This window comes from Petaurus breviceps, unplaced genomic scaffold (genome assembly GCF_028583685.1).
Source record: "Petaurus breviceps papuanus isolate PSGF00001 unplaced genomic scaffold, PetGlider_PUasm1.0 90804, whole genome shotgun sequence".
In the NCBI taxonomy this organism is placed as follows: domain Eukaryota; kingdom Metazoa; phylum Chordata; class Mammalia; order Diprotodontia; family Petauridae; genus Petaurus; species Petaurus breviceps.
In genome coordinates this window covers 10438966-10452835 of record NW_027187348.1, presented here as the reverse complement: position 1 = coordinate 10452835, position 13870 = coordinate 10438966, and the positions used below count along the sequence as shown (strand labels likewise).

The following is a 13870-nucleotide window of genomic DNA, read 5'->3' as shown; positions in this document are numbered from 1 at the left end:
GAGAGAGAGAGAGAGAGAGAGAGAGAGAGAGAGAGAGAGCTGGAGAGCTGTATATAGGATAAATGGGAAAAATTAACAGAGAAAAGAGAGTGGAACTAAGAGGGTTTGGTAAAAGATTCCTGTTGAAAATGTAATTTTAGTTGGATTTAAAGAAAATCAAAGAGGTCAGTAGTCAGAATGAAGAAGAGAGGGTGTTTCAGTCATGGCAGGTCTTGTTTCTAGAAGAGCCAAAAGGCCAGTGTCACTGGATCGAAGAGAATTCAATGGGCAATAAGGTATAAGGAGACTGGAAAGGTAGAAGAGGGATAGGTTATAAAGGTCTTTGAATGCCAAACAGAGCATTTTGTATTTGTTACTAGAGGTAATAGGGAGCCACTCGAGTTTCCTGAGTAAGGGGAATGATAAGATCAGACCTGAGTTTTAGGAAAATCACTTCAGTGACTGAATGGAGGATGGATTAGAATTGGAAGAGACCTGAGGCAGTCTGAACCACCAGCAGGCTATTGCAATAATCAAGGCATGAGGTGATGAGGTCCCGTATTAGAGTGATGGCAATGTCAGAGAGAAAGGCAGTGAGGGAGAGAAAGGGAGGTATTTCAATGATGCTACAAAGGTGAAATCTACAGGCCTTGGCAATAGTTTGGATGTGGGGGGGGGGGGGAGAGTGTGGGACATGAGAGATAGTGGGGAATCCACACAATTTCCTGAGGCAATCTAACCCACTTTCTTCTACTGTTCAGTTCCTGGCTCAACTCTTTCTTTTATGCTATTTGTCCCTCATATGTATACTGAGGGACAAGCTCTGTAGACCTCTACCAAAAATATTGCACATAGGCTACACTTACATTTCCAAGATTTGTTTGGATATTGGTAGAACTATAAATATGTAATGCTAGTCTTTATAGGTGAGTCCTGAATATAGAGTTGTTCTTTTGTTGAAAATAAACTTTGGAAGTAGCATGTATGAAAGTTTTTGTTTGGCTTTTCGTTATTCCATTGAAGCTTTTCATAACTCGCTTTAGAAAACTCATCAAAATCTAAGTTTTTTAAAAAACCTTTTTGCAATGAAATGGGAAAGTAAGGTGCAAATATCTTTTTTGCATTTGCAGTTTTTTTTATTCTCAAGCCAAGTATTGCTTCTGAATGTAATTGGATAAGTGGTGCCTTTGATTCCTATTCTTTAGATTTTTTTTCCAATTTTACCTTTTTTTTATAAAGAGTTATTTTAGAACTTTGTTTTCAAACAACTTGTCGAGAAAACATATATAAATGAATTAAATTTATTAAGAAAAAACACCATTTATCAAGTGTTTACTATGTGCCAAGCACTATCCTGAGCACTGGATCCTACAAGTGCAAAGGCAGGGAAGTCTACTCACTTGAGGTAGACCTCCTGGCATAAGGAGGCACTCTTGGTCCATACACCATGTGCCTTTGTGACTAGTGTTTTCTTTGCAGTATATAGTGATGGACAATCATAGAGTCTGGTGCATTCAGCTAAAGAATTTTTAGTTCATCTGATTTCATACTGCTCAAGTAACTCAGATGTGAGGTTGCAGTACATCCTAAAATAAATAGATTTATTACTTTGACTTACATTAACACCCAGAATTTTCCTTCCATTTTCATTAAATGAAGCATTTTTGAGGGAGATGGAAAGCTCTTTTCACTCTTCTGTCCTAGTATTGGCTGCTTATTGTTGGTGTCCCACTTCTAACAGTGGATGAGAGTGACTTCATCCTTTAGAAAAGAATGTAAAATCGTTGGCCACTGTTAGCAACATCTGGGAAAACTGCCTTCTAACTGTAGAAATCCAACCATGCATCCAGCTCAGAGTGGTCTTGAACTTTTGTTATGATGGGAAGTGATTGGACACCTTATCTTATTAGAAAGTTTTACCAGAACAAAGTAGGCACATTTGGTCAGAGTTTTTGATGTTTCTGAGATTGTCCAAGCCTAAAACTATAAAAACCTTCTTCAAGGATGGTTACTTTAGGATGTAATGAACTTAAAAAATGTGAAGATCTGCTTGGGATCTCTTTTATGCTTTAATTTTTAGAGATTTTTTTGTGTTTGTTTCACATATGGTGACTATATAAACCAAAGAACTTGGTTTATTTATTTTACCATTAAAAACTTGTTTATTCATGGTGTCTTCTTGTGAGGTGATGATATTGAAAATTAAACATGGGAGTGTTGGGAAATAGAATGGTTTGAAATCAGGGTCTGACTAATTCCTTGGCCTAATTCCTTAGTACAGGAGTCCAGGCTCTGTTTCAAGGGTTGGAGCCAGAATGATAGGGAAAGGAGGTAGGGCATTACAATAGACTAGTCATCTATTCAAAGGACGTCTTTGGAATCAACTGCCCTGTAACAACCTGTAGCCCTGTGAATAGCTCTGACAGTTGGGGCCATAGCTCTTTTCTGCTGATTGTAGGCTGCTGGCAGACAGAAGATAGGCCTGGAATAAACTAAAAATACTTCTTTATTTTCTGACAACTACTTAAAAATAATTTCTGGTCTTTGCCTTCTTTCTGGAGAAACTTCAAGAGTTCAATGAGGAAGAAGCTGGCAAAAATACACATGAATAAATATTAAGCCAAGTTTTGGGTTGAAAAAAAGTTCCAGGAGTATTTGTCTTACCAAGAGTCAGAAAAGGCTACAATGGAGTTAGCCCTAGAACAACGTCAGTCTTTTCTTTCATCTCCACAGCAGAGTTTCACTAACTCCTTCCTTTTCGTTGGCAGTGTTCTTCCTCCCAGCTGGCCTTCTCCACCCTGCTGAGAATTGCCATATGAGGGTGTGTGGCTTTCTTTAAATCATCACCACTGAATCTGAAGCTGGGGCAGAGGTCCTTCATAGATGGCTGGGAAGGAAATTCTGGGTTTGAGGCACTCCTTGGTTCCTAGTTAGCCTCATATTGCAGGGTCCCTCCCTTCCCCAGTCTCATTCAGCATGACCACATCACATGGTTATTGAAAATGACTAGAACAAAATGCCTCTGAATGCTGGACTACTTTTATAACAGCACAGCAACATTACACTCCCAGAGACATTTTTGATTATTTTGGCTATAAATCATTTTGGCACTTTTCATAGGGAAGCCAGTTTATTATTGGTTCACACATGTGCTTTTGATCATTTTTAAACTGAGTAGGTGGCTTGTAAGGCCCGAGGGCTTTGTCACTTATGAGAAGTGAGATGAAGAATTATGTCCTTTGTGATTTGTTCAAGGCATAAGTTTGTTTTTGTAACTTTCTTTTTGCATGTGTATGGCCTAGATGTGATTGCATTGGAACTCTCAAAGAGAAAACTTCTACCAATGCAGACCATGTTGTCAGTTGTTTTTCAGTCATGTACAACTCTTTGTGACCTCATTTGGCATTTTCTTGGCAAAGACACTAAAGTGGTTTGCCATTTCCTTCTTCAGTTCATTTTAAGAGATGAGAAAACTAAGGCAAATGGAGTTAAGTGACTTGTCCAGGGTCATGCAGCTAGTAAGTGATTTGAACTCTGGAAGACAAGTCTTCCTGATTCCAGGACCAGAACTCTATCCACTGAGCTACCTATTTTCCCCAGTGCAGACTAATCTACTAGGCAGTTTAGAGTCATAGAGAGTAGCCTGGGAGCATGGAAAGTGATCTGCTTTTGCAATTGGTATTCTAAGTGAGTTGCTTGAGGGCATTGAGAGTTTAAGTGACATGCCAACCATCATGCAGCCAGTTTGTATATAGTAGTATAGGCCAGGTCTTCCTAACTCCAAGGAAGGCTTTCTATCTAGTCTACCAGACTGCCTTTCTTTATAACTTTGTAGGTGCTTATTTCTTTTGAAGACCAAAGCAAAAAATGAAAAGGTAAAGTTACCTTAAAATGAGCACAATTATATTCTTTATGCTAGAGTGCAGGATATTTGTACTTGACTCTACCAGAAGAAAAGGAGGGAGCACAGAGCACTGTGTAGGTGCTAATTCTGGGGAAATATATCTACAGAGAAGCTCGGAACATTCCTGGAGGGGGAAGTGATTAACTAAAAAGTTATTTTACTGTTGGTCATTTGAAAACTGATCCACCATTATTTTGCACCCATGTAATAATATGGGTGTCAGTTAGATCTGAAAGAGGTTTTAGAAATGGTGTCTTGGAGCAGCCATGTTGGTACTGAAAGTGCTGAATATCCAACCCCTAACCCATCATTTACATTTGCTGTGACTTTCTAGGGGATTAGAGTAGCTTGATAAAGTACACGAGGGACACATCTACTGTTTATATTCTTTGAGGAGAGTGGACTTTATTTGTTCAAGATTTTAGAAGTGAGTCAGAATGGAGAATAGAATTATTCAGTAGAAAACCCAATGAAGAAATGAAGACCTTTAGGTTCATCTGTTTGATACATGTATGATTTATTGTGCCAAGGCTTTTCTTAGTATTGTTGTTGTTTAGACATTTTCAGCTGTATCTGACTCTTTGTGACCCCTTATGGGGGTTTTCATGGCAAAGAGACTAGAGTTATTTGCCATTTACTTCTCTGGCTCATTTTATAGATTAAGAAATTGAGGCAAACAGGATTAAGTGATTTGCCCATGGTCACAACTAATAAGTGTCTGAGGCCAGATTTGAACTCAGGGTTTCCAGACTCAAGTCCTGTCATTTTGTCTACTGTGACACATAGCTGCCCAAAAATTTGACTTAGGAAACCATTAATGTTTTGGCCCAATCTCAATTTCTTTTTCTCTTGACTTTGGTAGTAAAAAACAATAGCTCAGGAATGAAGTAGAAGTCAGTGAGGAAAGTTAATACATTAATACAGAGCAATATAGTAATCTTTATAAAAGTGTATAAATTTAAAAAGAATAATTTCCCTTTCAAGAATGATTTCAAGAAAGGCTTTTGAAGCTCTGCTAATAATTATGCAAACACAAAATTTTCCTTTATAAAAATGTTTAATTTGAAAGCTTTCATTAGAGTGAGACAGTAGTAAAATAGAGGGTTTTAGAAGCTGAATCATATTCTAATTTACCATCGCAATTTGCACTTTACATTATGTAGAAGATTAATGCCATTGAAGCAATGCCATTAGTTGCCTACATTACTGGCAGAAAATATACACAAACATTTGAAACTCCTACTGATGACTTGGAATTTGCTCTAATATTGCATCTGTGCATAAAGCCCTGAAGATTTATTATTGTTTTATAACTAAGGGGCATAGAAATTGACCACAGCAGACTAATTAAAAAATAACAGTTTTCTGGTAAGTCCAAAAGCTTAATTGTTAAATGCCCAAAATACTAAGGAAAAGCAAAATTCAGTAATCTAAAATGGGTAATTTATATCTATGTCAACCAAAGATCTCATATGTGTTTGATTCAACGAATCATTTCAACAGAATCTTGTAATGGAAGTAAATTTTCTTCATTTTCATGGATGTGGTTTTAGTCAATTGAATAATAAATCATTATGTTTTTTTGGACTTAGGGTTATAAAGGTCTTTCAGACACTACAACAACTAAATTAAGCCAGACAGATGAGAAACATTCCCATTTTTAAAGACTTCCACAGGGGAAGATCATGCAGCCTCCTTTGATTATGTCTTCAGTGTTGTAAAAACTATGACATTGTGTTAAAATGACAACCAAAACAAATACCAAAGATCTGATGTAAAATCATGGAAGACAAAGATTACATGGCCTCACTGGCCTCATCTAAAAATCATTTTGTGGCTGAATAGTGCCCTCTTGTTGCTGGGGTATTTATGAGGTCCTTTCACCTTTTCCTTAAGAATAGTTTGTGTATGTGGGATTCAATACATATACACCACAGAAGGGTTAAAAATATGTTAGTGCTTTTGCATTCTCTCTTAAGAAGGACATTTGAATTGCTGAAGTCATAACTTAATACTAGGGAAGTTAGTGGAGCTGGTAATGAGTCAGAGATAAATCTCACTTGAGGAATTTATAAGTTTTACAAAATAGCAAAGATCTTTGAATCAAATCTTTTTTTAACCCAATGACTTCTGTTGTAAATGTAGAAATGCATTTCCATGGAAATAACTTGGCACTATGACTAAAAAATATTTAAGCTTCTTGTGTTTCAAATGTTGATGAATAAAATTAGAAAATCCCCTATCTAAAGATAAAATAAATTTCCTGATAAAAGAAATCAATACTGGGGCAGCTAGGTGGCCCAGTGAATAGAGCACCAGCCCTGGAGTCAGGAGGACCTGAGTTCAAATCCGGCCTCAAACACTTAACACAAAAACTAGCTGTTTGACCTTGGGCAAGTCACTTAACCCCAATTGCCCTCCAAAAAGCAAAAAAAAAAAAAGAAATCAATACTAATACTCAAAGTAATTCACAAAGCACAGATGTTGTCTTTACAATGAAAATAGTAAGTCTGAAGCCATCTGACTAGATCCATGGGAAACAAACATAAGCCAAAATTGTCTGGTCCTTTAAAATCATTCTGTAGTTATTTTGTTTTCGTAAAGTAAATGTTACTCTTTAAATACTTTTCTAAAGGCATTTATGTTGAAATTATAGAATCATAGATTGGAAAAAAATCAAGAAATCATCTAGTCAAGAGATCATAGCCCCCTTTCTTTAAGCAAGTGAAAACATAATTCTTATCCCAGGAGATATTCATGAAGAAAAGAGACAATTATTGGTACTGAGTGGTTTTAAACATTATTCATAAGCTGTCCAAATTTGATATAGTTGCTTATTAAATACTTATTGAGCTGGATATTATTTGTAAAATTGATGAGTATGTCCTTGATTCCTTTGTTCAGATCATCAGTAAAGATAATTGTACGGCAGAATTGTGTATTAGTAAATTCTCTGGATAGGAAGGCAAGAGACCTGAGACTTAGCTCTGCCCTGATTTATTGGAGCTGTTTGGCAAGTCACTTCATCTTTTGTGACCTTAGTTAATCTTCTCTAATTTGAGAGGATTACACTAAAAAATCCTTAAATTCTCCTTCAGTCCTGAAACACTATGATTCTGTGATTTTATAGATGAGAACCTTTTGGGGAGCCATTCCCAAATACTGAATTCTAATAGGTTGACATTGGGTCATTGAAGAATATGATTTGGATTGTCTTTGACATAGTTGTTCACTTATTTTCTATAAGAATGCCACATTGGAATCAAAAGGAATCAAAAGCCTTTCTGGAAATTCAAAGAGGCAAGGCAGATGTACTAGATGTATTCTAAAGCTCACAAGTCTATGATCTGTCAATCACAAAAAGGAATTCAGTTGGTAAGGTATGATTTGCTTGTCACAAAGCCATGTTGCTTGATGTTTAAATTCTGTTCTACATGATTTCAGAGTGGTTGATAATTTGTTTTAGGCCTATAGTTCTATGCTCATTGAATAGCACTAGTTATGACTGCAAGTGATTATCGGTCTATTTCTTTTGTGTATTTTGTGATAAAAAGGCAAATTTATATAGTGGTTTTTTTTTTTTAGTTTACAAAGCAGTTTCCTGAAAACAACTTTGTAAGATATGTAGTGCAAATAATATTTATTTCCCTCATTTGCAGATGAGGAAACTGAAACTTAGAGAACTAAAATGTCTAGGATCATACAGCTAGTATGTAGTTGAGCTAGGATTCAAACCTTAAGTCTTTTGTCTCCTATTCTGGCACATCCTCTATATACAATGAGAGTTGCTTCCTATAAATTTATTTATTTATTAAAATAATTTTAATCTTTTTTTTTTGGTAGGGGGAACAGCAGGGCAATTGGGGTTAAGTGACATGCCCAAGGTCATACGGCTAGTAAGTGTTAAGTGTCTGAGGTCAGATTTGTACTCAGGTCCTCCGTACTCCAGGGCAGTGATCTATTCACTGTGCCACCTAGCCACCACCCTATAAATTTATTTATACTGTTTGTCTTCACACACGGGATAGCAGATTATAAATTATAAATTTATATATAATAAATTATAAACATAATTTATTACTTTTATAAGTACAGATTTACATAAATTGTGTTTTCTTTGTCCCCTCCTCAAAGGACTTGGGCCTTATTTCTGAGCTTCTGTGGACTGGTCATAGACTTGGACCAAGAACACCAAGCTGAAACCTACAATCAACAGAGAATGGGTCACTAGGTAGTGCAGTGGGTGGTGTCAGTTCCGGAGTCAGAAAGACTCATCTTCCGGAGTTCAGATTTGACCTAAAAAACTTTATGACCCTGGGCAAGTTACTTAACCATGTTTTCCTTACTTCCTCATCTGTCAAATGAACTAGAGAAGGAAATGACAAATCATTACAATAGCTTTGCTAAGAAAATCCCAAATGGGGTCACAGAGTAGGACACGATTGAAAATTGACTGAACAACATTAGATATGAAGCAGAGACATCAAATAGAAAGCAAAACAACAAATCCCAATCAAATTTTCAAGCAAAAGCCACATTTCTTGAATATTTCCCCTTTTAGCCATTCATATGACTACCATCCTGGGTCGAATCACTTACCACATCCCGCTTGGACTATTGTGATAGCTTCCTAATTGGTCTCCCTCTTTCCAGTCTCTGCTCTTCAAAGCACAGATCTGCTCATACTTCTCTCTTGTTCAGAAGTCTTCAGTGGCTTCTATTTCCTTTCAGATCGACTCATTTGTCTGAAGTTGGTAGCACCTTCTCTGAATAATTACTTGATATGCTCTATAATCCCTTGATGTAGGATTCTCCTAGTCAAAGATCACTGGGATTGCAATTAGAACATAGATGTTGGGGCGGCCAGGTAGCACAGCGAGTAAGAGCACCGGCTCCAGTGTTGAGAAGACCTGGAGATCGAATCCCGGGCTCAGACACTTAGCACCCACCCAGAAACACCTGGCTGTGTAACCTTGAGCAAGTTACTTAACCCCAATTGCTTAGGGGCAGCCAGGTGGCTCAGCGAGTAAGAGCACCGACTCCAGTGTCGGGATGACCTGGATCAAATCTGTGCTCAGATACTCAGCACCACACCCAGAAATAACTGGCCGTGTAACCTTGAGCAAGTTACTTAACCCCAATTGCTTAAAAAAAAAAAAGAACATAGATGTTCTTGTTTCTTTTCTAACATCTGTCTACTAGGGTAATTGAATGTTAAATCTGAAACATCCTTTTACATACTTCACTTAAACACTGGAGAATATCATGGGGGAAAAGATGGGTTTGTGTGCCAGGAAACAGCTTGGGATCATTGAAAATACCATGTACCTTGACTCACTTTGAATGACCCAGCATCTCTAAAGCCACCCACCTTTTCATGTAGACTCAGTGCATATTGTTTTATGTGAGACTTGCCTCTTGGCCTCCCAACCTTGTATGGCAGGTCTCATGTCAAATATATAAGCCATTTTCATGGTGCTTACTTCCTGTACTATACTTACTTACTGTACTGTACATGGTACTCACTGTATGAGATTTGATGCTGGACTGGTTTTGGTCTCTGGCTTACAAGTTGTCAAGCCTAGGAGATCCTATGGAAATTCCAGATGAATTTCTAATAGCCAGAATCTGTGAAAGAAGTTTTTCCTCTGAGAGATAATCCCCTAAAAACAGCAAGGGGGTACTGTGAATCACTTCCCTTCCTATATGAGACTCTCCCCCACACTTTATCTACTTGTTTCAATATTTTTTTTTATATTTAGCTTCCTAAATCTTTCACTTTTTATACCTATAGTTTGGTATAGTGAATAAGGAACATTGATTTTATTTTGGAACCATGGGTCAGGTAAAGTTAAGAGGTAATTAATCCTTTGACCCTTTCCAAATGCTATATTTTGACTATTTAAATACCTAGAAACATAAATTAAATGGGCTTTCTTTTCTTGATTTTTAAAAAATCAAGAGACTAACAGAAGAGGGGGTTCTTTATTAATTATTATTATTTTTATAATAATAATTAATTTTATAGTTATAATTATAACTATAAAATATATTTTATATATTATATATAAATATAATATATAAACAAATATAAAATAAATATTATATTTAGTATAATAATTAATTAATTATTAATACATATACATAATATGGCAACATAATATGTATTTATGACCATCCTCTATGTCTAGAATACATTCAATCCTCCCCTCTGTCTCACTGGATTCCTCTCTTCCTTCAACACTTAACTGGAGAATTATCTTTATCTGATTTCTTCTATATCTGAAACCATTTGGCAGTCTGGTGAAGCCTTGGACCCCACAAAAATACTTTAAAGACATAAAATAAAATACATAGATTAAAAATTTTATCTATTTTATTGATATATCTGTCAAAAGATTTTCTTTTTTAGATTCTCAAAGTGCTAGTACTCCTAGATTTATATATTTTTTTGTATTTTAGTTTATTCTGCTTGTACTTATATATTTTTGTCTCCGTCATTATAATGGAAGCTCCATGTGAGTGTTTTTCATTCTTTATATTTGTAGCCTCAGCACTTAGCTCAGTGTCTGTCATATATTATGTACATAATAAGCACTTATTGATTGATTCATGTAAGATCTTTTATAGTAGAAAATATCAAAAGTTAAGTTACATTAGACTGACCTCTAACAATAGATGATGCTATCTATATTTCTATTCTTTCACAAGCTATGGCTATGAATACATTATATACGAAAAATCAGTTGCAGCTGGTTTTCATGGGAGTTGTTTAGTATCACAATTCTCACACTGAAAATTTATAGTTCTCTATTTGAAGGGTATGTAGGATGATTATAGTTAGAGTCTTCAAAGTAATTTTTAAAAAGGATAAATTTTTTTCTAGAGACAAATATAATATAGGAAAGTCATATCATATACACAATACTCTGAAAGGAATATCAATATACATTAAAGTTTCATAAATTTCAACTAATTTTGGGAAAAATTATTCTAAATTAGTGAAATGTTTTATTTATATTTAAAAAGAACAATAGTTTTATTGTTATTAATGATATGGTATATTGAACTACAGTGTCAAAGAATTACCAAGTTAAAATTCCTTAGATCCAATACTAAATGAATGATTTGTAATTAGGGCATCGCTTTATGCTTGTTGGTGTTTGAAAAGTCTGTTGGTTTATAACCTTTACTTTCCTTCATTTTCTTTATATCATTACTTTTCTTCCTCCCCTTCCCATATAGTGAAGGTGAACCTCGGGCAATTCTGAATTAATTAAGTTTTCCTGAATTTGTCAGTTTTACAAAAGACATTTATTCATTATTTTCTAATTATTTTACAGGATCCTTCAAACCAAAAATGTGGAAGGAAGAAAACTGTGTCATTCAGCAGTATGCCATCAGAAAAGAAAATCAGCAGTGCAAGTGATTGTATCAGTTTCATGCAGGCTGGTTGTGAGCTGAAGAAAGTGCGTCCCAATTCCCGGATATACAATCGTTTCTTTACCCTGGACACAGACCTTCAAGCTCTTCGCTGGGAGCCTTCTAAGAAGGACCTTGAAAAAGCAAAGCTTGATATTTCTGCTATAAAAGAGATCAGGCTTGGGAAGAACACAGAGACATTTAGGAACAATGGACTTGCTGACCAGATTTCTGAGGACTGTGCCCTGTCTATACTTCATGGGGAGAATTATGAGTCGTTGGACCTAGTTGCCAATTCAGCTGATGTAGCAAATATTTGGGTTTCTGGTTTACGGTACCTGGTCTCTCGAAGTAAACAACCCCTTGACTTAATAGAAGGCAGCCAGAACACTCCAAGGTTCATGTGGCTAAAAACAGTATTTGAAGCAGCAGATGTTGATGGTAATGGGATTATGTTAGAAGACACATCTGTAGAGTTAATTAAGCAGCTCAATCCTACCCTGAAGGAATCTAAGATCAGGTTAAAGTTTAAAGAAATCCAGAAGAGCAAAGAGAAACTAACTACTCGAGTAACAAAAGAGGAATTTTGCGAAGCTTTTAGTGAACTTTGTACCAGACCAGAAGTTTATTTCTTACTTGTACAGATATCCAAAAACAAAGAATATTTAGATGCCAATGACCTCATGCTGTTTTTAGAAGCTGAGCAAGGAGTTGCTCATATAACTGAAGAGATGTGTTTAGACATTATTCGAAGGTATGAGCTTTCTGAAGAAGGGCGGCTCAAAGGTTTTCTTGCAATTGATGGATTTACCCAGTATTTATTATCACCAGAATGTGATATTTTTGATCCTGAGCAAAGAAAGGTGGCCCAAGACATGACCCAGCCATTATCACACTATTATATTAATGCCTCTCATAACACTTATCTAATAGAAGACCAGTTCAGGGGACCTGCTGATATTAATGGCTATGTTAGAGCTTTAAAAATGAGCTGTAGGAGCATAGAACTTGATGTAAGTGATGGTCCAGACAATGAGCCAATCCTTTGTAATCGTAACAACATGACAACACCCCTTTCCTTCCGTAGTGTCATTGAAGTAATAAACAAATTCGCCTTTGTGGCTTCTGAATACCCACTTATCCTTTGTTTAGGCACTCACTGTTCAGTACCACAGCAGAAAGTCATGGCCCAACACATGAGAAAGATCTTTGGTGATAAACTATACACTGAAGCACCATTGCCATCTGAAGCCTACCTCCCATCCCCTGAGAAACTGAAAAGAAAGATAATTGTGAAAGGAAAGAAGTTGCCTCCTGATCAGGATATGTTGGAAGGGGAAGTAACAGATGAAGATGAGGAAGCTGAAATGTCTCAAAGGATGTCAGAGGACTATAATGGTGAACAGAAGTTGATATGCCTCTGTCGAGAACTGTCAGATTTGGTATCTATATGTAAATCTGTACAATATAGGGATTTTGAAATGTCTATGAAAAGCCAAAGTTATTGGGAAATCTGCTCATTTAGTGAGGCAGAAGCCAGCAGAATTGCCAATGAATATCCAGAGGACTTTGTAAATTATAATAAGAGGTTCTTATCAAGGATATATCCAAGTGCTATGAGGATAGATTCTAGTAATTTGAACCCACAAGACTTCTGGAATTGTGGCTGTCAGATTGTGGCAATGAATTTCCAGACTCCTGGTCCAATGATGGATTTACATACAGGCTGGTTTCTCCAGAATGGGGGCTGTGGATATGTCCTCCGACCCTCCATCATGCGGGATGAAGTCTCTTACTTTAGTGCCAATACAAAGGGTATCGTTCCAGGGGTCTCTCCTCAAGTCCTACACATCAAAATTATCAGTGGTCAGAACTTTCCAAAACCCAAGGGAGCTTGTGCCAAAGGGGATGTTATAGACCCCTATGTCTGTATTGAAATACATGGTATTCCTGCAGACTGTTCAGAACAAAGAACTAAAACTGTTCAACAAAACAGTGATAATCCTATTTTTGATGAAACTTTTGAGTTTCAAATAAACCTGCCTGAGCTTGCCATGATCCGTTTTGTGGTCTTGGATGATGACTATATTGGTGATGAATTTATAGGACAGTATACAATACCGCTGGAGTGCCTGCAACCTGGTTATCGACACATCCCTTTGCGCTCTTTTGTGGGAGATATCATGGAACATGTGACCCTCTTTGTTCACATAGCAATAACCAACCGAAGTGGAGGAGGAAAGGCCCCAAAGCGCAGCCTTTCAGTGAGAATAGGGAAAAAGGTTAGGGAATACACCATGCTCAGGAATGTTGGTCTGAAAACCATAGATGACATCTTTAAAATAGCTGTTCATCCCTTGAGAGAAGCCACTGATGTGAGAGAAAATATGCAGGTAACATGTACCTTATGGTATTTGTGTTTTTACTTGAATTTTATCTTAAGAAAGATCGACAATAGCATCTTATTACTACCACTATTACAAGCTAGGTAGCATTTATTTCAGATTTGTAAAGTGTTTCTCTCTCTCTCTCTCTCTCTCTCTCTCTCTCTCTCTCTCTCTCTCT

General features: G+C 36.5%; 1 protein-coding gene across 1 annotated transcript in view; it reads left to right on the top strand.

The window, feature by feature from the left end:
- The window catches only part of PLCL1 (phospholipase C like 1 (inactive)), a 444953-nt gene that overhangs the window by 338789 nt on the left and 92294 nt on the right, over positions 1-13870 (top strand). The window contains exon 2 of the mRNA XM_069070142.1: positions 11227-13698. Within this exon, the coding sequence (XP_068926243.1) occupies positions 11227-13698 (2472 nt within the window). The remainder of the gene's footprint in view (positions 1-11226; positions 13699-13870) is intronic.